This window comes from Grampus griseus (genome assembly GCF_964374135.1).
Source record: "Grampus griseus genome assembly, chromosome: 13".
Lineage (NCBI taxonomy): Eukaryota > Metazoa > Chordata > Mammalia > Artiodactyla > Delphinidae > Grampus > Grampus griseus.
The window spans coordinates 81,559,475-81,584,193 of NC_139007.1; the positions used below are offsets into that span (position 1 = coordinate 81,559,475).

Below are 24,719 nucleotides of genomic sequence, written 5' to 3' on the forward strand. Positions count from 1 at the left end.
GGTGCTTTTTTCTCCCACTCACTCTTGCATGGCTCCCCGTGGGGACCGGCTGACACCCGAGCAGAGGCCCAGGCGCGAGAATCAGGCTGGCAACAGACAGGGGTGAGCCTGGAGGCAGATCACTGCGCGGCCGGCCTTCAGATGAGGCCACCATCCAGCCTCGGAGGGACCCCTGCCAGGAGCCCCGCGGAGCTGAGCTTTGATCTCAGACCACACAACCGGTGATAACTCGAGTTTGTTTTGAGCCACTACGTTTGGGGCTTGTCACCTGCTGTAGATAACTAACACATAGGGCTTCTTTAAAGACCCGAAGAGAACATCCCAGTTGGCCTCCGGGGTAACTGCCAGGCCACACGTACCCAGCAGATAAAAATGGACAAGAACAGCTGCTGCTATGGAGCGCTTACCAGGCCCTGATACTGCTCAGAGACCCAACAAACGTGATCTCAGGTAACCTTTCGGGGCCACTGTGAAGGAGGACGTGCGTATTTTACTGGGGCAGAGAGAAAAGTAAACAGACTCGAAGCTTCGGAAGCCGTGACCTTTTGCATTGCACGCCTTGGCCTGTCCACTGGTCACACTCACCCCAAGGAGGAATGAGTCAGTGAACCCCTTAAAGACCATAACCAGAGCCTTTGGTGCCCGGCCCATGCCGGGCAAGGCCAGCTCCGAGGGGACCAGAGCCTGGGGGACAGGCCACCAGAATGACCACACAGGGTAAAAGCTTATAAAAGACTAAAAACCCTCCCCCTTTTTTCTTTGTAAAAGAATCCCATCACTTTCTCCACAAATCCAATTTCACATTTAATAACCCTCCTCTCAAGGATTTCTGCAAATTTCACTTGCTTCAATTTCAACTCACTTCCTCTTGGGTTGTTACATGTTAAGATGAAAAATGCCCCGTCAGGAACCTTTATAACTCTTCTCTAAAAACCAAACTCCTCAGACTCCAGAAGGATCTCAAAATGTGTTACTTAAAAAAAAGAGATGGGGGCTTCCCTGGTGGCGCAGTGGTTGAGAGTCCGCCTGCCGATGCAGGGGACACGGGTTCGTGCCCCGGTCCGGGAGGATCCCACATGCCGCAGAGCGGCTGGGCCCGTGAGCCATGGCCGCTGAGCCTGCGCGTCCGGAGCCTGTGCTCCGCAACGGGAGAGGCCACAGCAGTGAGAGGCCCGCGTACCGCAAAAAAATTAAAAAAAGAGATGGGGGCTTCCCTGGTGGCGCAGTGGTTAAGAATCTGCCTGCCAACGCAGGGGACACAGGTTCGAGCCCTGGTCCGGGAAGATCCCACATGCTACGGAGCAACTAAGCCTGTGCGCCACAACTACTGAGCCTGCACTCTAGAGCCCACGAGCCACAACTACTGAGCCCGCGTGCCACAACTACTGAAGCCCGTGCACCTAGAGCTCGTGCTCCACAACAAGAGAAGCCACCGCAATGAGAAGCCCGCGCACCGCAACGAAGAGTAGCCCGCACACCACAACTAGAGAAAGCCTGCACCCAGCAACGAAGACCCAACGCAGCCAAAAATAATAAATAAATAAATAAATAAATAAATAAACAAACAAAAGAGGTGAATCAGGTGAGTTTTTTTGAAGGTCAATTAAGACAAAAGTACTGCTAAACAATTCATATAACAAGATGCTCCTTGGTTCCTTTCAAGGGCAGTAGGAATGTATGGGCTGCTTTAGGAAGGGGTCAGGCAGCTCCCCTGGCCTCACGCCCTCCAGGTAAACCTCAGGTGCTCCAGGAGACACACGTGGGGGGTAAATCATGCCCTGCCATGTAGGGAGAACATCCCCCGTGAGAACACAGTCTGGAGCTTCCCCCTGAGCTGGCTCAACCCCGCAAGGTCACGACGCCCTCTCCCTTCCCTCCCAGTGCCTCTGCCAGCTCACGGCTGCATCAGACCGTGCACAGACGGCCACGGCCCCAGCACCGGCTGCTCCCCCAGTGCTGGGGGGTAGGGAGCTCAGTGCTCACCTGCTGCCTGCTCCCCACTGTCCCTCCACTGCTGGAGGGAACTTGGGGGCCAGACCATCTGGCGGCGCCCTGAGCAGGGCTACCCAGGCTCCAGTGAGAAGGGGAGCGGTGTCGTCCTAAGGGGGTGAGACCTGCCCACCCCCCGCTGGGTGGAGTTCCTAGAACTCCAGACCAAGAGGCAAGGCTCGTGCCCTTGCACACGACATTAGCTGTTTGGTTTTCAAGAGGAAGAAATGAAATCCAGTAGGTACGGTACTCATCGAGGCAGTCACGGCTGGAGACGAGCAGTCCCCGTGCCGTGGGCGGGTGGCCATTCTGCTTAAGAACTTCCATGCCTCTGCACCCTTGTGTGCCGCGTTGTAAAGTGATCGGCGTCAGAGCCTCTGCCTGGAAAATGCTAAAGGGCGCTGACACTCATGAGTCCACGAAAGCCTGCCCTGCTCAGTCCCGGGTCTCCTGTCCGGTCCAAGGTCCCCCCTCCCTGTCTGTGCCCCTGCGTCCTTGGTCCCGTCGCTCCATCCCTGACCCCATGGTGGTGCTGAGGGTTTTCTTTCCTCAGAACGAGCCCCGCACAGACCGGGGGGGGGGGGGGGTGTGCTGTGGCAGGACTGGAAACTTGGTCCCTCCAGCCATCACCCTGGTCATTCTCTGACACAAGGCACTCCCCCAGCCTTTCCTCTCAACACCCTCCAGGAGGAAAGAGCAGCAACTGGGAAATCAGAGTTACTAGTTCATACCCTGGGGCAAATTCTTCACCCAAACGGAGGCTCTGCCCCTTTATCTATATAAAAAGTAAACAACAACCATACCATAGAGATTGAAAATAGCACAAATAAGGTGAAAGACGTGCATAGAAGAAGCCCGTGGTCACAAAGCCACCAGGGGGACCATGGCCACTGGAAAGTGCCTCTAAGTCCAACACACCTTCTGTTGCCCCAAATTACACGTTTCACATCCTGAGCATGAACATACCCAAGCTGCCTGCGAAGCCCAGAAAGTCAGCAGCTGCCCCCGAAGTGCGCGTGAAGAACCAGCGCTCCAGGAAGGCTAGCTTAGGCGGGATTAGCACTAGTTCCGGTCAGGAGGCAAAGACACCCCGTACGCTTTCTCCCGTAAGGGAAGAAGGATCCGGTCGTCGATCATCTGTATCCACGATGGGGTTCAGATTATGACATTTTTCTCTCCTCTCAGCGACAATAAAGCCACAGGGGTTTCCCTGGTGGCGCAGTGGTTGAGAGTCCGCCTGCCGATGCAGGGGACACGGGTTCGTGCCCCGGTCCGGGAGGATCCCACATGCTGCAGAGCGGCTGGGCCCATGAGCTATGGCCGCTGAGCCTGCGCGTCCAGAGCCTGTGCTCCGCAATGGGAGAGGCCACAACAGTGAGAGGCCCGCGTACCGCAAAAAAATTAAAAAATAAATAAAGCCACAGAACTGTAGCTAAGATCTCTGTCCGAGGCCTCTACGACAGAGAAACGTAGATAATAGAATTTCTGGTTTTGTTCCTGAAAATATGTTTGAACACACACACACACACACACACACACACACACACACACACACACACGTGTGCCTGCACAGACATCACGTCAGTACTGGAAGAAGAAATAGGAAAGCAAAGGAGAAAACTGTTGGGAGGGCGGCCTGTCCATTCCTAGAAATCCTTTCAGTGCACTCACCCCCAGGCATTCCAGTTTTCTAGAAGCCTTAAGGTAGCAACAGTGATTTAACACACTGTTTCCATCTCTTGAAAAACTGCTAACGATCTTAGTTGCCTTTTGATAGTTTAACTGTACAACGACCATCATTTGTCCTAAAGACATTATTGGAACCTGTTTCTAAGCATATTTCCTTCTCTCACCTTTGGCCCCAAATTTTAAAAAAATGTTTAGGACTTCCTTGGTGGCGCAGTGGTTGAGAATCCACCTGCCAGTGCAGGGGACACAGGTTTGAGGATCCCCTGGTCTGGGAGGATCCCACATGCCACGAGCAACTGGGCCTGTGCGCCACAGCTACTGAGCCTGCGCTCTAGAGCCTGTGAGCCACAACTACTGAGCCCATGAGCCACAACTGCAGAAGCCCGCACGCCTGGAGCCCATGCTCCGCAACAAGAGAAGCCACCGCAATGAGAAGCCCGCGGACCGCAATGAAGAGTAGCCTCCACTTGCCACAACTAGAGAAAGCCCGCGTGCAGCAACAAAGACCCAATGCAGCCAAAATAAATAAATGAATAAATAAATTTTAAAAAAAAGTTTAAAAAAGCAAATACAAAATGTGTCCCAAGGCTATTTAGTCTCTTAGCCAAGGCTCTTCCCAACAGGCAGAGGCCAGCAGGACCCAAAGTTCCGTTTCCAACTCTGGGACTCCCAGGCACGTCTGGGACTGGACACACTGAGACCATCCCCAGGGAATCTGACCCAGGACTCTTGTCACATCTACTCTGCCTGGACTTCAAACTCCTACCTTCTACACACTATGATTCTGTCTACATGGGCCACCAAAAGCAAGTGCGACGTGCGCGGGCCCCGCCTGTCTGCGGGGGACCGTTCCCGGGGGCAACACAGGATCTCCAGGTTCCGGTGCGAGGGGTCTCCGACTTTCCCAGCCCCGGGCTGGTCCACGCCGTGATTCCTGTCGGGATACCTGAGCCCGAGGACTCTGGTACTTGCTCCGGGCTCAACCAGCACAGCTCAATGTGTTAACCATGACAAAAGTCAACTGGGGAGTCCCAGTCCCAAAGGTATGCAAGAAGTCAAACTAGTTGGAGAAAAACAGGATTTTGTATTTATTCTGAATTCTGCAGGTCAAACGCTGTTGCCTAGGCACTCAGCTTTCTCACGTCCATGAGGATGAACATTCAGAGGTGAATTCTGCCCGTCAGCCAGGGAGGGAGCAGAGCACAGAGATTAAGAATACGATGCTGGACAAGTTCAAATGCAAACCTGCGTAACAGCTGTGCGACCACTGGCAGGGTATTTAACCGCAGCTTTTCAAAAAGGACAGGTGTCAGTTCCTGACTCCCAAATGTTTCTGTAAGGATTAAATACATTAATCGCACGTCAAATGCCCAGTGCATCATAACTGCTGAATAAACACGATCCTTACTCATAAGCAGATGTTCACTTGATTCTGAGCAAGGAGGAAAAGCAGTTGGTTAAGAACATTTCAACAAGTCTGTTGATGCTGCTGCAAACTCTGAACGACCGAGAGCGAAAAGACAAGTTACAGGGTTGAAGGAGAGAGACGTGTGAGATGGGAAATGCACGTCCGACTTACCCCTAAGACCCCGAAGCGCTCGGCCAGGCTCCAACCGCAGAGAAAGTCGATCTCAAACTTGTGGTTCAGAACAACGATGGCGTTTTCCTTCCCGTACTTGGGGTAGGCCCGGGGGTCCGTGTGGATGATGCACTCCGTGCCCGACCACCATTCCAGCAGCATCACCAGCTCTGGAACAAACCACCACAACAGACGGACCTTTATTTCACGCACCCTCTATGACTAGGGGTCTGGTCTGCTGGGCCAGGTGGCAGCAAGGCTCTGCCGCCCTGGCTGGAACGGAAAGCAACTTTGAGGGGTCAGGTTCTGGACCATTTCGGCCCAGACCCCAGTTCTTGAAGGGGTTTCGAAGCAGAAGGAAAAAAAGATCGGGAAAACTCCACGAGTCTCCAGGGGAGGAGAGGAAGCTTCGAGAAGGCAAATGACTTGCATTCCCTGATTAAGTACCTTGGGAAAAAATAAATCAGAAAGCCTGAATCCATCAAGAATCCACGCCCTTGTGTTTCCAGAGCCCTGAAAGGCAGTGTGAGGTGATGTACAGAATTCTTAACGTCCTTGGAAATGACTAATTGGGATACTTATAAACTCCATCAAAGAACTAAATGCCCAATTTTTCTCTCCCATTTATGACACTGGAGTGCACGAGGAATAATGCAGCACTGCGGTGAAACATCAGCACCTGAAGGGCAAGGAAAATTAGGTCCGTTACCTTGCGGGCCTCAACGCAACTATTAAAACACTCTTGTAGGAGCTTGTGAAATAGGAAAGTCCTTTTTTGGGCAACAATGACCAACTTGCCTTTATGCTTCAGTGATACTTCTAACCTAGGTCACCAACATCCAACCCACGGGCCTCAGGACAAACCTTTATGGTGGAAGTTGTCCAGAAAACCAGCCGAAACTTGGCGATCAGATCTACAGCTACAGAGTGACTTTGAAAAGGAATTTTAGAGCTAAGCCTGTTCAGCAGATGCGTGGGTAGGTGGGTGAGCCCTCTGCGAAGGACACACCCCTTTGTATCACCACTTAGAGGGGTGCATGTTAGGCAGAGGACTCACTCATCACCCGCCCCTACACACACGCACACAGCCCAGCAGGTGTGGTCTTGACTCCAGCCAAGTGTCACGTGTGAAAGGCTTGGGCGGCTGCCCTTGGAAACCTCTCTCCTTGAGCTGGAGACTGTGCTTAGGGACTGGAGCCAGAACTCTCTAGAAGGCGCTACAGTCTAGTTTCTAAACGCGAGCACTGTGGGGCTGTGGACAGATGGACCGCATGGCACTGCAGCCTCCTCATCTTTGGAGGGGCGGCCTCACTGGCTTTTGTGAAAAGCAACGGGCATGACACGCAACAGGCACTCTGTGCAATGTACATGCCAAGCTCCCAACAAACCCAGGCTTCAGCATCTACCAGTGTCATCAGAACCGAACCAGAACACACCCCTTACTTGACACTGAAGAGTCTGCCTATTCCTAGCCCCCAGGCAGCTGTCCCACGGGCAGCGACACTGGTGGGACCTAGAGGTGGCCATCAGGGAGGGGAGGGCGCAGGGCAGCCCGGCCGGCGGGACAGTTCCCACCGTGTAGGAAGATGCTTCTACTGCTGCACTGATTTGTTCCAAGAGACGGGTGGGCGGTACCCACCTATCCCATTACTGGCCACGGAGCCCAGAGAAGCCCTGAGCAGAGGCGCGTGGAAGCAGCGAGATCAGGCTGAACTGTCGTTCCCTGTGACGCATCCCGCAAACACCTCCTGAATGCCTCGCTGTGCCACGCTGCTCCCTGCCCAGGGCAGGCCGGGCCCCCCTTCCACTTTCCCCAGCGCCCTTCGTGGCACTTATCACAGCTTGTGTCACAGTGAGATGACACCCCGGCCCCTACTGACCACAGGCCCCGCCAGGCACAGATCACCTTGCTTGGTACACCCTGACCCCAGCCATCACTCCAGAACCCAGCACTGTGCCAGCACATCTACGCTTCCAGCAAACACTGTTTGGTGACCTGATGTGTGCAAGCAGGATGGGAGGGGCTGGAGGTGTAGTAGCGAACCCACAGCTGCTCCCGGGCTCCCACCCTCCCGGAGCCTGCAGCCCAGAGGGAAGGCAGTCGCGCCCTCAAGAGGTGGTGTGGCCAGGAGAGCAGAAGCTCGTCACAGGATGGACGGCTGCTGAATACCATGCTCATGGACTTGGGGTCAGACCCAGTCAGGCTCCAGGCCTGCGGCTGCCACGCAACGGTTGTAAGACTTCTGGTCTGTTTCTCAATGTCCCCTAAATCTCCGCATCCTCGTCTGTGAATAAAGATAGGAAAAGCAGGGCTTCCCTGGTGGCGCAGTGGTTGGGAGTCCGCCTGCCGATGCAGGGGACGCGGGTTTGTGTCCCCGTCTGGGAAGATCCCACATGCCGCGGAGCGGCTGGGCCCGTGAGCCATGGCCGCTGAGCCTGCACGTCCGGAGCCTGTGCTCCGCAACGGGAGAGGCCACAGCAGTGAGAGGCCCGCGTACCACAAAAAAAAAAAAAAAAAAAAAAGATAGGAAAAGCTTCTAGAGATGCTGTGGGTATTAAATCAGGTCATGTAGTCAAGGCACCTAGCATGACGCTGCACATAGTAGGGGATCAGTAAGCTTCTTACTACTATTATACACACTAATTCTGTAGCAGTCCTGGCTCTGTGACCGGGGGAGGGGAGAGACAGAGAGAGAGAGAGAGAGAGAGAGAGAGAGAGAGAGTTACAGCGACTTCAGCACCAGAGTAAGCACTTATGATTTACGATTTCACAATAAAGGCAATGAGACGTCACTGGAACATTTTTAAAGAGGCCACAGCAGCACCTAATTTGCATTTTGAAATGGTCACTCTGGCTGAAGTGGGAACAGATCAGAAGCAGGGAGGCCCGTCAGGGGGTGACTGCAGCAGCCCAGTGAGAGGTGATGGCAGCGGGACCAGGTGGTGACAGTGCAGAGACGCCTGATTTCTCCCTCATCTCAACAGGCTGTTAGCTACACAACTGAACACCGAATCTCACTGGATAAAAGAGTCTTCTTTCTTTTTTCCCCCCTTTTTTTTCACCAAGGTTTCTTTTTTTTTAATTCACAAGCAGTATTTACATTTATAGTCACAATGTAAAACAGTTCAATTAATCCAGAAGTATTTAGAGGAAAACGTGTAATTCCCCTCGATGGCCCTGCGGCGTGCCCGGCAGAATCCTCTTTCTTGTTTGTTTCCAGTTAAGGGACCACAAGGGACACTCTTGGGAGGTCTGACGGGTTTTGCAGGTCACACGCATCGCGGCTGACGTGCTGATTCACCTCCTCGGTATGAAGCAGAAGCTAGACCTGCAACAGCTCCAGCCCCTCCAGCCCCTCTGAGTCCTGGGCCTGGCTGTGTCTGCTCCTGGGAGGGCCCGGCTGCTGCAGGACCCCAGGCCACCCAGGTCACCCAGGTCACCCACGCCAGGTGCAGCAGGAACCCACAGAGGTTTCGGTGTGTCCTCACGGGGCTGCGGATACTCCTTTTGGGGGTCCTGACCTCTTAATCATCCATCCATTTTCATCCATCACCCCTTCCTGACGACTCTCCCTGGGACTTCAAGCTCCAGCAGGAGCTGCAGAGACGAGAGCCCTCCCAGGCCAGCCAAAACGGCCCCACACACGACGAAGGGCCGCTCCCTTTACAGGTGTGTGCGTCTGCCAGCAGCTCTGCTCCTCTGGGTGAACTCTGCGGGGCACGTCCTCTGCCCGTGCCCCACCCTCCCCCAATCCCAGCTCCCTTCTCCAGGGTTAGCCATTAGGAACGGCTTGGAGAGTGGCTTTCTCGTCCTGTTCGTCGGAGTTCACACACACACACACACACACACACACACACACACACACACACACGTGTTTTCCCCCCATGAATGGGTTCATACTTCATCGATATTTGAAAACATATACGTATAGCTATTTTCTCCAAATGGTGTATTTGGGGCTCTCTCCATGTTAACACAGATACACAGAAGTATCAGCAAATAGTTACCGGGCTCTGGCCGTGGGCCACAGCCTTGGCCACACGGTATGGCAGTAAATCCTCACATTAGCCCTGTGAGAGGCACGATGATTGTCCCCATTTTAAAGATGAAGAAATAGAGGCACAGGGATATCTCTCACTCTACGAAACCGCCATTTTCTAGGTCAAAAATAGTCAGAATGGCAATGTCATGAGGGGTAACTAGCTGCGTGGCAGGTCCTGCTACAGTTATAGTATGATTTATTCAGCCATTCTGCCATCGATTAGCACTTCTTCCCCTTGTTTTTTATCGTTACAAATACTGTGGTAAACATCCTTGAAAATGAATGTTTAAAAAAAATTGTGAAAGTATTTCTCCAATATAGGTATACCAAAAAGTAGAATTATGGTATGCATAATTCCATAAAAACCATAAAAATATGGTATGCATAATAAGAGTATGCATACTTTAAAATTTTACATATATTTCTAAATTGCCTTCCAAAAAGCTCTAAATGGACATGTCAGTATTTGTTCAAAGCAGAAGCTAGAGCAGAGGCAGGGGATACAGGAGGGAAAGGGAGGGGCTGCTGCACACAGAAGTGAAATCCTAGTTCAAGAGGGAGGACCTCTGGGCCCCAGGGTCGCATCGCCTCATCACCGAAAGGAGCGCCTCCCTCGTCCCTCCCCTGCCCTCCCCTCCCGAGGCCCTGGTAGGAGCTGACGCCTCATATCATCACGGTCCTCCCGCCCACCGCGATCTCAACCTGTCCATTAATCCCTGGGCCTTGTAGGAGAGAGGGGACACCCTGCTCACCCCATTCTCACCAGAGGTGTGGGCAGAGCCAGCAGGGCCCCGGTGGCTGTCAAACACTCGTTACAGACGAGATCTGCGGCCAAGGTTTCTTCCGTATAACGCAGCAATTTTGAAGCCTCTTGTCCCATTTAAAGATGTTCAGTTTGCTAGATTTTGCAGTCTTTATTTTTGCTACTCCCCGAGGGCAGGGTGGCCGGAGGCGCTGGCGGGAGCCCAGCGCAGGCGCAGGCGTCTTCCCAAAGCTCGGCCACCTCTGGACCCTGCGATCTGGGGCCATGCCTGGCTCTGGCCAGTTACTGACGCCTGTTTGGCAAACTCCACTTGGAGACAGGTGGGGCCGGCGAGGTAATGGCCAGGGAGGGTTGTGAAGCACAGGAAGTGACTGTAAAATCCCAATCTGCTGCCTCCAATTTCAGGGGCTGATGGAAGGACCAAACCCAGGGGGCTGTAAGAGCACACGGTCCGAAGGACAGGTTTGTTTTTGTTCGATTTGCTATTGCGCTGTGCAGCTCGATTACAGATAGGAAAAAAGAAGTAGATGGACAAAAGGGAAAGTGGGGGGAGAGGGGAGAGGCACCTGGTTCATATTTGTAAAGAAGGAGGAAATGGTAACAACTAACATTCGCTGAGTCAGCTCACACATCACTGTCCCCATTTCACAGCTGACGGCATGGAAACACTGAGGCCAGGGAGCCGGTCCAGCTCCCACCGCTAGGAGGTGGGAGTGCTGGGCCCTAAACCCAGACAGGGGGATTCAGAGGGTCCACGAGGACACCAAAAGCCATGATTATATGGCGGAGGGGACAGAAAGAGCATTTAGGGAGGGAAGAGATCAGAGGATGTTCAGAGTACAAGGGTCACACCCTTGACCTTGGGCAGCCCTTCTCTGGGAGAGGAAGATGCCCAAATCAAAGGCTGCTGTGAAGGTTCAGTCTGCTAAAGTGATTAAAGCAGGTAACGCCTGCCCGCCCTAGAACCAGTGCTTTTCTTCCCCTCAATACCAGGACCACCAAGGATAGTACAGCAATAACGACAGAAGAAATAATGAAGGGACAGAGAGTACAGCCAGGAAAGAACGAGCAGCACACGGGCGGGTGCCGACTTCTGGGCGGCCCTGCTGTCACCCCCAGATGTCCCTGTCCTCAGCTCTGACGTCCCTCCTTTCACTGCAGTCCAGATGCTGAGCAGCTGTGAGACCCGGCTCCTTCTGTGCTGGGTCCCAGGGGTCGACACGCGCCCTGGAAACCCAACGATCCTCCAAGCCCACCGCCGAATCCTCTGCAGCCCACGTGGGTGGAGGGCTGAGGGCCCCTCCTCCTCCACCAAACCTCTCCCCCCCGCTTCCTGCTCGCACCTGCCACGAATGACATTCCTCTCCTCTCTCCAGCCCTTTCTGGAAGAAGTGCTGAGAATTCTAATAACAGAAGGGGGCAAAGTTCCTGCAGAAAAGGCCTCGGAATCCAGACTGATGATCGGAGTTCACTGTTCAAACAGCCAGAATTCCCCGCGTTGCAGATGCGGGCGACATGTGACCAAGGAAAATGGTATTTTTATAATCAACTTGATCTAACTTTAATAATTACATAATCACATGCATAATTATATGTAATCTATAAGCTAAGTATCTATAATTATGTACTCATAATAGTTTTGATAATAATTTAGCTGATAATAATTTAGGTTAAACATGAAACCTCTCTACCTCAAAAGCTTCCAAAATGCAAAATCGAAGAAAGTTTCTGGGGTTTGACGTGAGACCGCCCCCTCCTACACCCCCGGGGAGGAACACGCCCTGCCCTGGCCTTGGTCTCTGCACTCTCTGGGCCATGTTCAAAAGTGGGGATAAAAACATGAACTTGAACGGTTAGTGGAGCCGAGTCAACAGGGAGGTTTGGGGCCAGCTCTGACCTCGCCAGCCCCGAGGGAGCCCACGGAGACCCTGAAAAGAGGATGGAGTTCAATGAGCAAACGCACTTTCACACTATGGTGCTCGATACAGAATCCGGGACTTCTGATGCGAGACCAGCTGCCAACCGGTCCGCGTCTGCCTAGCCGGTCTATTGTGGAGACTCCCAGCCTTACCAACCAACTCACAGCCCCATAACCGGCTCCAAACACGGGTGAAGTCGTTCCTCCCTGCCTAGCTATACCCCGTGGACCATGCTCATCACTTCCTCTCTTTTCCTCATGCCTGTTTTCCCTACCTCACCTTACCCATCCTTCCAGGCTCAACACATGCCCATATTTCCACGAAACCGCAGGTCCCAGGCCACCCAGACACAGGGCTTCCTAACTTCCTGCCTCTATCTGTGCTCCACGCAGTTGGGCACTTACCTGTATTTTGTTCTGCATTATTTCTAGTTAATTCCCCAGCATATACCTTTTGGCCACAACCAGATTTCAGTACTTCCTTTCCATGACACTGAACTAGGGACCCAGCTGTACCTGCAACATTTCAGTCCACATCCCAGGCATCCAAGCAGCTGCTTTTCCCACTTAGGTGCCCAGGTCATTGAATGACGCTGAGGCGAGAAGCCTATAAACAGATGCACAGTGTATCTATAGGGCTATTAACATTTCATAGGATGATTAGAAAAACAATGCCTAAAAAGGCTCCTTAGAACGCAGGGAAGTTTGGGAGGCCCTGCAGGGCCTCTCAGAGAACGCAGGGAAGTTTGGGAAGCCCTGCAGGACCTCTGAGAGAGACGGACCTGCTACAAGCTGGCCACGCAAGAAGCCAACTCCTCTGAACCCTGCAGCATCTCCATCACGTCCTCCCAGCCCAGCGGAAGCGCCTGTTTCTAGGCAGGCTTTGCCCTTGGCAGGGCACGGAGGGAATGGACTTGACCTGCTTGCTGTGTTCTTGGAGCTCAAGTCTTAAAGAGTTAACGCTGCCACGCTGTAACCTTTCTCTCTGAGCCTTGAGACGGCAGGTCAGGGTGATGAGGGGCCGTGAAAACACTTGCCTGCTCCTATCCCGACGTACACCCTGCAGTGAAGGAGACAGGAACCGGGTAACTGGCGCTGAGACAGAACTGGACCGAGAGCCGCCGGTATGAATGCTACAGGCGTTTACATTATGCACAGGGAGTGGTAACATTAGGAGCAGAAAAGCAGCTTTTTCCACTAAGTGGAGCCAATACTCGGCTGCCAATTACTGGGTCTCACTTTCAGGACCAGGCAAAACATCAAAAAGTACGACTGTCCTGAGTGACGCTTATAAAAGCCAGGTTGAAGCCCTCTGCTTCCCACCCTCAATCAAAACCCTGAGGTGGGAGGACAGGGAAAGGAAGGGTCTAGAACCCCACCTCCACCCCCCCACTCTGGTGCCCCGATACTCTGGCTTCTCACAATTCCCTTCCAAGAGAGCAGCTCAGAAATCACTGAGCCCTGACGCCTGTGCCATCCGATTTCCAGTCCCTCCTTGTTCACCCAGTAATCAAATATCGAGGCAGTATGTTGGTAGATGGCAGGGGCTGGAGGGTAGGGGGGCGTTGGGGAGGGAGAATGGGGAGTTAGTGTTTCATGGGGACAGAGTTCAGTTGAGGAAGGTGAAAAACTGGGGAGATGGACGACGGTGAGAGTTGCACAACAACGTGAATGTACTTAGTGCCACTGAACTGTACAGTTAAATACGGTTAAAGTAGTGTGTTTTATATTGTGACTTTTACCACAATAAAAAACATTAAAAAAAATATATCGAGGCAGAGTCCACCAGATGCCCAGCACCAGTGCAGGGGCCTGGACGTGGCAGTGAACAAGCACACTCTAGCAGGGGAGACAGGCAGTGAAGAAGCAAACAGCACATAGATGTACATAACGTGGTAGCTGGACGGCTACAAGTGCTGTGAGGGCAGCAGGAAGGGGAAGGGCTGGGGGACAGGGTCTGGGGGGAGGGCTGATCTTTCACACATGGCCCAGAGGATGTCTCCCAGAAGTCTCTGAAGTTTAGCATGAAGCTGCCGTGATCTAATTGAAATGTGACCTGCTAGAAGGGAGCCTTTCCCACATACGGGACTTGTTTTGTTCACGGGTGTGTTTCCAGTGCTGAGAGCTGGGGACCCACTGAGAGGGTGGCTTCGGCTGCTGCGTAGAGAATGACGTCAGCAGGCTCGGGTGGAGGCTGGCCACAGGGAGCGGGCTGCTGCAATCAGCCAGGAGAGGGGGGACCTGGGCTCGGTGGTGGTGGTCGTGTGGAAGAGGGGTCAGGTTCAGAGTGATGCTGAAGGTGGGGAGCACAGGGCTGGCTGTCGGGCTGAATGTGGTAGAAGGGAAGGTTGAGGGGTGATTCTAAGATGTTTGCACTGAACGGCTGGGGATGCACCTGCTGTTGAGAGAGCTGGGATGCACTGGGAGGGAGGGCCAGGTGGCAGAGGAACTGGGCTTGGGTTGGGACATGTGAGCCTAGTGCGGGGCCAGCATCCTGGCTCAGAGGAGGTGTACGGGGACCGGTTCTGCCCTGCCCTGGCCTCGCTCTGCCCCAGCCTTTGACCGTTCCTTCCCTGTCCACTCCCCTTCTCTGTGGCCACTTCTATTTCTCTCCCAGACCCGGCCAATCATTCTCCTCACAACACCTTCCCACTCACTCGTCACCGGTGAGAGTTACTGGTCAGGCTCCCACACCGTCCAGCCCTCGGCAAGGCGAGAAATCCGGCGTCACCATGCCTAGAGGCACCCGAAGCTTGGGAGTAGCAAGCACCGTCAGCACCCGGATCTAGAATCCACTTCCCCACCGCCTTTCCCGTCCAGGGCACACTACCCACCATGAGGGAAAGCAGCAGTGCATAGACTGTTCTTGTGGACCCATCTGAACCTGGACCCACCCAGCATTTATGTCTAACTCCTAGTTTATCATCCAGGGAGGGAGGACCAGGGTAAACTCCACTCCAGTGAGCACTCACACACACCCAGAAGGTGGGACACTCCACAGGTCAGGGGCGTTCTAAGCTAAGAAAGACTTAAAAGACGAAACAACCAAATGCAATGTATGGACCCTACTGAAAGCTGAACTTAACACTCCAAATGTTTAAAAAAAAACAAAAACAAAAAGTTTGGAAACAACTGGAGAAATCTGAATATAGACAGTATTACATGATAACTAAAAAAAATGACTAACTTCGACAGTTGTGATAACAATGTGCTTGTTTTTAATCTTAAAAACAAGCCCTCATTCTCTATAAAACACACCTCATGATAATTTGGGGTGGTCATTCATGACATAAAGTATCTGGGATTCGCTTTATAAATTTTCAGCAATTGATCAATGAATAAGAATTCAGTATAACAAAGTATTTACAATATTTAAATCCAAGTGCTGTGAGTATGGGGAATCCTTCTGCTATTGTCTTTACGCTTACATGTATTTAAATGTTTCGTAAAAGGAAAGTGAAAGGAGGCAAGTTCCCTCTTTACTCAGAAGAGTGAGTCCAGGGTCAAAGGCAGCCCCCAGACACGTCAGTCCTGCCTCAACCACTCGCTGCCACGTCTCTAGGGGCAACCGTGGGAGAGACACAGACGGAAACCCTAAGAACATACCCATGTGTAAAATGCCTTGCACCTCACTGCCACTCTATTAAGCAGTTAAAAGGTCTAAAGTCCCCAGAGTGCGAAGGTGTTCACTTCTCTGCTCGCCACGTGGAGAAGTAAGAAATTCTTGGAAGCTGGCAGTGTTCCACTGTCCCCGCGGTCACCAGGTAAAGTCCAGGCCACAGAGGACTCAGGCCGCAGGGCTTGGACCCCTGCGCCCAGCCCTTCTCAGAGTGACGCTGAGGAATTGCAGCACCCCCCCGCCCTGCCTCAGCATCCTGATGGCTAAGGTGGAGCCAGTGCCCACCGCGCGGGCTGTGCTGAGGCTCCTGTGTCAGTGCCCGGCGGTGACTCTGCTCTTTAAGTTACTGCCTTTGGGCGATGTCTCTGACCTTAGTCAAATGAGCCGGTACTTAGCGCTTTCTCTGCCAGGTCTCAGCATCACAGGGGAGAGATGGCGCGCGTGTAAGCTGCCAGGCTCCTACAGGACCTGACGTCAGCAACGTCCATGGTAAAGGGGAATTTTTCAACACATTGCAAAGGATCTGGCTGAGAGCAGACACTCAAGGGACCCCTACCCCTCTGCTCCCTCCAACCCTTCACACACCGACACTGCTCCTGTTGCCCTGGTCCAAATCCCAGTGCCCCTCAAGACACACGTCAAATGCCCTCCTTTGGAAAGCGGCCCAGACCCCAAGTTCTGCAGGGTCCTTCCTTCTGGTCTCATCGGTGCCTCCTACTTAGAGAGGGCGGGTATAGGCCTCAGGACTTGTTCACACTCTTGAGTTGTGACTGAAATGTGGGGTCATTCAAATTCCCAGAAGCTTCTGGAAGCTCCCTCCCCCTAAGGTCCCAGTCAGAGTGGTCCACCCAGGATTACTAGTAAGTTGTTTTAAGGAAAGAAAGACCTCTCGAAGCCAAGAAGCGTGAAGGCCGTGGGCGTATTCTGCGGTGTTTCCCTTCCCATGTGCGCAAGGATGTTACAACCTGGTGAAGCCTCGGGTCCAAATGTTCCACTTGAAGATGGAAGGCCTTGCCCTACGTCACAGAATGCAAGTTACCCTTCTGAGGCCAGGGTGTGCACTACAGCTGTGTGGGCGAACACACACTCCACCAGTGAACCTGGAAATGATGTGTAAGATGGTTTTCTCAAAGTAAAACTGTAAAAACAAACACCAAGGCACAGACCAGAGATATGCAAGAGGAACCTTAACGAGAACACATGGATTCCAGGCCAAGACTCAGACACCAGCTTTATTTCAAGACATCGGCACGTGGTGGAAAGAAAAAAACCAACCAGAGGGCACACTGGTACTTCAGGAGGAAAGGCTGTGCTCCCCGCCAGGAGCAATGCCAGCCCGACACGCTTCTCACACTGCACACCCAGTCCCTGGTGGGGTCACTGCACAGCCACCCAGTGCAAAGTTACCCATCCACGTCCTGGATGTGACCCGAGCTCACATGCAGATCAGCCCTTGGGGCAAGAGTGTGTTGATCAGCAAACAGAAGCCTTCACTCCGTCTCATTCTCTCCACTGAGAAGCAGATTATTACCTGCATTCTAATTTTACACCTCAGTGTTTCATAAGATTGCTTAGTATGAGTTCAACAGAACCTGATTAAAATAATAGTAGAGCAAACGTCTCAGCCTAAAAATCTGGGGCCCAGACTCTGGAATGTGGTACTCTTAAGGGTACAAGCAGCTTCGGGGGACTCTGTCCACCTCCCCGCACGGCTTGGAGCTCCTCTACAAACAGCCATGGTGTATGTTGCCAAAATTTTAACTTATAGCAAATTCACAGGCCATCTGCTCACACCTCTAGTGACCCCTGCCTACTACGCCAGTCCGTCAGTCCACCAGGCCCACCTGTTCCGTGTCTAGGGCCATCATCCCTTTTCCATTTTCACAGTTGTCTCCATCATCCCTTGATGACCTTCTATCTGGTCTCTCTGCCTCCAGTGTCACCTGCTCCTCTCGTCCAGTCTGTGCCCAGTGCCAGCTTAACCCCGCCCGCACCCTCACTGAGTCCTCACCACCCACACAGGAACTGAGACTCCTTAACCAGGCCCTACTGCTTGGCGCACCCTCTTTCTGCCACATACTTGAGCTAAGGTCAAGTTGAACTACATGCTGCTCCCGGAACTAGCTAGATGGAACTCTGTGTACCTATCCTTGGCCTCTTGCCAAGCCCTTCTCTTGGCCAGAAAGGCCCTTCTTTTCCATAGAACTTCCAAACCTTATCTGTCTTCCAAGCTTCAGCTCAAACGAGATCTTGCCCATGGAGTTTCTCTTGACCACCCCTCAACCTCCATTAGAAGTAATTTGTCTTTCTTCTAAATCCCCCCTTAGGGACACTGTGCCCATGACACTTTGAAGTCAGACAGACCTGATCTGAATTCCCATTCCATCACTTACTAGCTCCATGACATGAGCACGATTCCTTAACCTCTCTGGCCTTCCGTTTTATCTATAAAAAAGGAATAATAAAATATCACTCACAAAATGATTATGAACACTTAATGAGACTAATGTTTGACCAATGTCTGCGTAAGAACTACAGCTGACAGCGGTGCTGGGCAATCACCTTCCTTCCTTGGACCTTATGTTCTTTCTCACATGTTCAGTGCTGTTTGCTTTGGGTTGGTTTTCCTTCCACATGGACCAGTCCCTCGGGGAGGGTTTCGTCTCATCCAATTTGTTGTCGTGCTGCCCACAGAATGCAGAATAGGACCGGCACAGATATCCACGAATATCTGGTGATGGCATGACTGGTGATGGCATGACTTGTAGCTAAGAGACGCTTCACAGCTGGTGATGGCATGACTTGTAGCTAAGAGACGCTTCACAAGGGTCCCAATCATGTCAAGAATCAGTGAAGGATGGCAGAGTCCTCGGACCCGTTTAAACACTTAAAAACCATTTTTTTAAAGCAAGAAGTGACTAATCTCCTCAGGAACACTTTAAGCAGAGTTTAAAATCTACTGAAGATAAACACCTACTCTAAATGTTCATCCACTGAATGTCTTCTCTCACCTTCCCCTCATCGAAATATAGTGAGGCTTCTGTTCATAATTCAGATTCATTACTCAGAGAAATACATATATTGTGATTTTTTAACAGGATAAAAAGAAATGGACCTGCGCTCTGCAACGGGAGAGGCCACAACAGTGAGAGGCCCGCGTACCGCAAAAAAAAAAAAAAAAAAAAGAAATTGAGATGCTGAAATATACACAATTCACAAAATAAATTTTAGGGCCAGAAGTGTGAAAGAGACACTATGCCGGAATTGTTTCTTAAAAACTTTTTCTCCACGTGAGACTTCACTTCCTTCTCTCAGCCTAGGAGGCCGTGGAGACTTTGCCCCTTTGGCCTTTTCCAATACGGGACCAACTTCTTGGCCAGAGTAGCTTTTCATTATTGAGGACAATGTGCAGATTGTTTATTCTTCCCTGACTTGTAATAAATGAGGTCCAGAGAGTTCTGGATCTATCCTAACATCAGTTATTTCCCGAGAAACCTCTCGTGTTTCAGTAAGGTAATATTCTGTCCCTGTTAAAGGTTGCCAGATAGAATGCACCGTGCCCAGTGAAATCTGAATATCAGATAAACTTCAAATTATTTTTTAGCATAAGTATGTCTCCTGCAATACTTGGTGAAAGATATACTAGCGTATGAGCTGTGCAATGTCTGGAACGTAACTCACAATGAAAATTATTCGTTGTTTATCTGAAATTCTAATTGAACCGGAAGTCCTGAATTTTTATTTTATGAATCTGGCAGTCGGAGTCCTTATCAACCCAGCAGTAACCATGGCAACAAGCACTGCTGGGCTCTAGGAACAAGCTGGAAGCTAACGGTCAGCGTTGAACAGCCATCCACAGCCCCACGGGGCTCTCACCAGCACCACCTCGTACAGCCAGAGCGGTCGTCTGGTGACGTGGGCGTTTACTCCCCGTTTGACAAATGACAAAATGGAAGCCACAGGGCTTTCCCAAGGTCACACAGATTTGGGGGAGCAGGGCCACTGCACTCGGCGACCTGGAATTCCCGGAAGCCGGGGGCACATTTCTGTCGTCCTGCGGTCTCATGAATATGCAGAGCACGTGTTTCTGAGAATCGTAGCAATTTTCAGATGAACCTGTGCTTCAATTATATCTCAGTCTAATTCTTCAAGGTCCCTGGGAAATCATTTTACTGGGGTTTGTCTGAGCTGTATCTAATCGAGTCGTGAAGCCAGTGAGTGGGCACAACAACCAGCCACTAAACCCTAATTGCTTGGCAGCCCTGGGAACACCAAGGCCAAGCGTTTCGGGGCTCTGCCATCTGTGAACTGTCCCAGGTAATCCCCATCCCGTCTCGTTACCAAGGCTAATTAACGCAGGCCGAGCCCAAGGCTGATGCGACGTCTCCAGCACCCAGAGCGCTGGCAAGGCAGCGAGAATGAGGGTGGGGTCACCCAGCCCAAGCTGACTGCTGGGGGGACAGTGGAAGGACATAAGTGAGATGGAGGTGGAAGTAAGGGAGAGGGGGAGTCAAGGATCCAGGGCGGAAGTGAGAACCAGTATCTACTGAGCACACACTGGAGGCGGGCAGTGAGCCTGTCACCTACTGCAGCTCATTTATCTGACCCCAGAGTCACGTGGTAGGATTAGTATTACTCCATACTGATGCAGAGACTGAGGCTCCGAAAGTTCTAGTAACTTGCCCAGGGTCACAAAGAGAGGAAAGGTTTCTCTCTGGTTTGTGCAGCCCCAGGACCCAGGCCATTGGGGTCAGTGGGAGGGCCCAGCCTTGCACTGTCGCTCAACTTCCTTCTGCTTTACTCTTTCCATCACCCCTTCTCCACCTACCATCCCCCAGCCCCCTCATTGCCGCCCCAGAAGAGGCCAAACAGGAACTGTGGTGCAGTTCTTTTGCATATTTGTTTTAGTTTCAATAAAGTGCTGTACTTGGGCAGGCCCTGGGCTCTAGGCCACATTTTACCAGTTCTGAGATGCATACTGTTCTCACGTTAACATGCCTGAAGTCGAGCGCCTCTTACTATCCAGGGTGTGCCTAGTTTAATTTCTTTTTCTTAGAGATCTATAAAATAAGGATGCACCTTACAATCAATGACATCTTAGATTCTATGAAATACAGAAATTTAAAATACAGGGTGACCTTATCAAGCTGGGTCTTAGATGGGATGTATCTCGTATGTGGCCATGCGTTTGGAAAGGGCCAGGGGTTGGGGGTTGGAAAGGAAGGATGAATAGGTGGAACACGTGGGATTTTTAGGGCAGGTAACTATTCCGTAAGACACTCACGGTGGATACATGATACTATGCATTGATCAAGACTCACAGAATGTACAACACGAAGAGGGAACCTGTTGTAAACTATGGACCTTGAGAATATCAGTGTATCAACACTGGTTCATCAATTGTATAAAGGGAACCACATTAGTGCAAGATGTTAAACTAGGGGAAACGTGTGTGTGTGCGCGCGCGCTGAGGCAAGGGGTGGCCAGTGTATGGGAGCTATCTGTACGTTCTGTACAATTTTTCTGGAAACCTAAAACTGCTCATAAAAAATAAAGTTTATTGATTTTAAGAAAACACAAGAAGGTGAGTTGATCATTTTATATTTCTTCCATAAAAAAATGTTACAGAAAACACAAAGTTTTGTTTTACGTTTCTGTCTTTGGCAGATTTTCAGCTAGTTTCAGTTACCTGTGACCCATCAATGGAGGAGTGACAGGAGTTTTACCTAGAAGAAAGTAAAAGGAAGTGCTATCAGACCCTCAGGCCTTAAGATAGTGTTCAAGGGAGTAGAAAGATCCCCGCTGGGCCTCAACCTCCGAACACCCCAATCTCACTCTCCAATCACGTGGATGACAAACGAAGATCAGCAATGTGCCTAGTCCCAAGAGGGCTGAAGGGAAGAGGAACGATTTAAACACAACCTGAAACACCCAGCTCTAAAGACAAGCAGAAAGGAAATTACTAGAAAAGTCAATGGCTTTGGCTCACTGCCACCCTTGGTGTTCAAATCTCCCAAGCATCTCTCCACTGGTTTCTGAATCCTTTAAGAATACAATATTAAGGGACTTCCTTGGTGGCGCAGTGGTTAAGAATCCGCCTGCCAATGCAGGGGACACGGGTTTGAGCCCTGGTCCGGGAAGATCCCGCATGCCATGGAGCAACTAAGCCCGTGTGCCACAACTACTGAGCCTGCGTTCTAGAGCCCGCAAGCCACAACTACTGAGCCCACGAGCCACAGCTACTGAAGCCTGCATGCCTAGAGCCCGTGCCCTGCAACAAGAGAAGCCACTGCAATGAGAAGCCCATGCACTGCAACCAAGAGTAACCCCCGCTCGCCACAACTAGAGAAAGCCCACGCACAGCAACGAGGACCCAACGCAGCCAAAAATAATAAATAAATTTATTTATTTTTTAAAAAGGAAGCATATAATATTAAGGAGGCTAACAATCAGATTCCAAATATGATGACACGTTTACTAAGTGCTTATTATGGGCTCTGCATAGTGACGACGTATGCAGGACAAGGATGCCAAGTAGCAGAAAGAAAATGGACCAAACATCTTAGATAAAAGTGGAGAGATGTTCCACTCCCAGCAGTTCCAATGGCTGACGAAGTTACAGCCAGACAAAAATAAAGATGTGTGTATTTTTTTCCCACCTGTCATGGTCCTGGAGACACTGATTGAGTAATTAAGAACACAATCAAGGTTACATTGCAGCCATTAGACTTTCGTAGATTGAGCTTTAAAATATCAATAACAAAGATTCTGTCAGATACAGTTTATATGAGCTGAGAGACGGCGTCCACATCCATCCAGATGGTAAAGATGTGGTTGCACAAGATACAGTTAACGCGGACAAAGTTAAACTGGAGGGCCGTTGCCGTTGCCTTAGTAAGCTGAAACTCTGAAGTCAAGACACACTGCGTTTGATTAGTGACTCCAGTTTTTCTAGGTGATGACCTTTGACAAGTTGTTTAATTGTTCTTTCAATCTTGAAGACAGAAATGGTGCTTTCAACTCTTAATTCACACCCCCGCCTTGATGACCAGAACTGTACAGTGTATGAGGACGTGAATTGCTCTCCTTCCTGGACTTATAGTCACCGTCCTATTTTGTGCATTTTATTTGTCCCACACTTTCTTTCTTCTCTCTCCTTTCTTGCCTTCTTTTGGAATAAGTATTTTAAATCATTTTCCTAGTGTAGAGGTTATACAGTCTTACTACCCTCTAAGTAGTTACCCTAAAATACTTCCCATGGATGGTCTGATACACTGACCTGTCAGCAGGGAGCACCTCTCCTTACTTCTGGTTTCATGAGTAGAGACCTTTCTCTAGGGAAATGCCTGTCCTCCCAGCACGCCTTTACTCTCCCACCCCGGAGGTAGAGCAGTTCACATGACTGGTGAGTTTGGGAAGGTTGAACGGACATTCTTGGCTTCGCCCTGCACCTCCTCCCCAGCTGTGCACCCTGCCCCTCCCCAGGAAGTGCTCTCTTGGACCTTAGGAGGTGTCTGGGCTGCTTGGGTAAATCTCCCAATAAGGGGGTTCAGCCAGCAGACGCATTTGGCTCTCACACACAGCTATAACTTCCGAAACAGGCTCTATCAGCGGTAAAGAAAATACTTTGGTCACCATCTTCCATGCCTTTGCTTAATTTCTCAAACTGTTTAGAGAAATAACCGAGAAGGGTACTATTCTTTGGGGTCCTCTTGGAGATGTCAGTATCATCTATGTCCAAAATTATTATACAAAATTCCATATATTGTTTTCTCAAAAAAATTCAATTTAATTTAACCACTTCAGAAACACTATTCACAATTTAAAGCAGATGTCCCGTTGAACTCCAAATCAAGTTGAAGGGTAACTCAAGACAAGAAATTGGCTACTGTTTTCAGGGTGAGTTTCCAGCTCTCTCTTTCCAATGGCAAGTCTTCCCAAATAAAGGGGGAAAAGGCAACTATTCAGAGGAGACAAGCACAGTAGGATAACAACGGAACTGGAAAAAAACCTGGATTATACACACTTTTTAAGAGAACATTTATTGTGTGGCGTGTCCTGCAATGAATACAGTCATTCGAAGCTTAAAGCCAACAAGGGATTTCATGATCCTTAGAATTGGCAGCTCATGCAGTAGCCAGTCATCTTTAAAAGCCTAAAGCAGCTTCCTAGAGGGCACTTAATGTCATAGCTCACTCAGCACGTCCACAGTGTATGCAGTAAAAGCATACTTAGTAGACCTTCATCAAGTTGTCAAGACTCAGAGGGAGAAAAGAGAGATCTAACGCATCAGGCTGTGCCAGGCATCACTCATCTTCAACTCCTCTGAACGGGAGAGAACCCTAGGAAAGCCATCCTTTATCTCAGATCCAAAACTACGTGCACAGATACTTTACACAGGGAAGCTTAACACTCCCCCGGGCTCGTGCTACACATGCTATTATCCTAACTCTCTTTGGCAGCTGCGGTGGCTGGTGGGCAGCCCAACTCCCTCGGCTCAGCGTTTAAGGCAAGTCTTGAATATGAAGTTCTCAAGGTCCACTCCAATCCTATTTCCTTCCAAAGCATTCTGATCTTGTTAAAGCTCCCCCCAACTCTTGCACAGTGACCCGAGCATCTCCCTCTGTCTCACAGGTTTCATATTCATATGTTGCTGCACGTCTTGATATTCTAGAGCCCTTAAAGATGTCAGAAGTTTAGGATGAACATTGCTTGATGGATACCACAAGTCACAAGAAAGAAAAGTAATGCTGACCTCTTCCTTGAACGATTGGGTTCATCCCCTTAGAGCGCCCTCTTGCCAAGAGACTGGGAAATGCAGCAGTTGGGAACATGGCTAAGTTACATGTGGGATCCTGAACGTTGCACTTTTACCAACATTTAAAGCAACAGTAATAAAAATTCAGGAACTGGAGAGTCTGGGAGGTGGGAGAAAAGCAGGAGAAAGGGTCTTGGAACTAGGAGAAGAGAATGTTTCAGAAAGAAAGAAGCAGACAGTCAGTGCCAAATGCAACAGAGAACTCCCATCCAGTAGCATGTGACCGGGTTAACTCTGCGAGGAGCTGGGCTGGGTGCGGGGCCACCTAGCACCTCAAGTAGGCCTGAAGCCACAGCGTTAG

At 50.8% G+C, this 24,719-nt stretch overlaps 1 protein-coding gene across 1 annotated transcript in view; it reads right to left on the minus strand.

Moving 5' to 3' along the window:
* Positions 1-24,719, minus strand: part of AGPAT4 (1-acylglycerol-3-phosphate O-acyltransferase 4) — a 106,738-nt gene that overhangs the window by 18,984 nt on the left and 63,035 nt on the right. Inside the window, exon 3 of the mRNA XM_082668548.1 lies at positions 5,258-5,427. Within this exon, the coding sequence (XP_082524674.1) occupies positions 5,258-5,427 (170 nt within the window). The remainder of the gene's footprint in view (positions 1-5,257; positions 5,428-24,719) is intronic.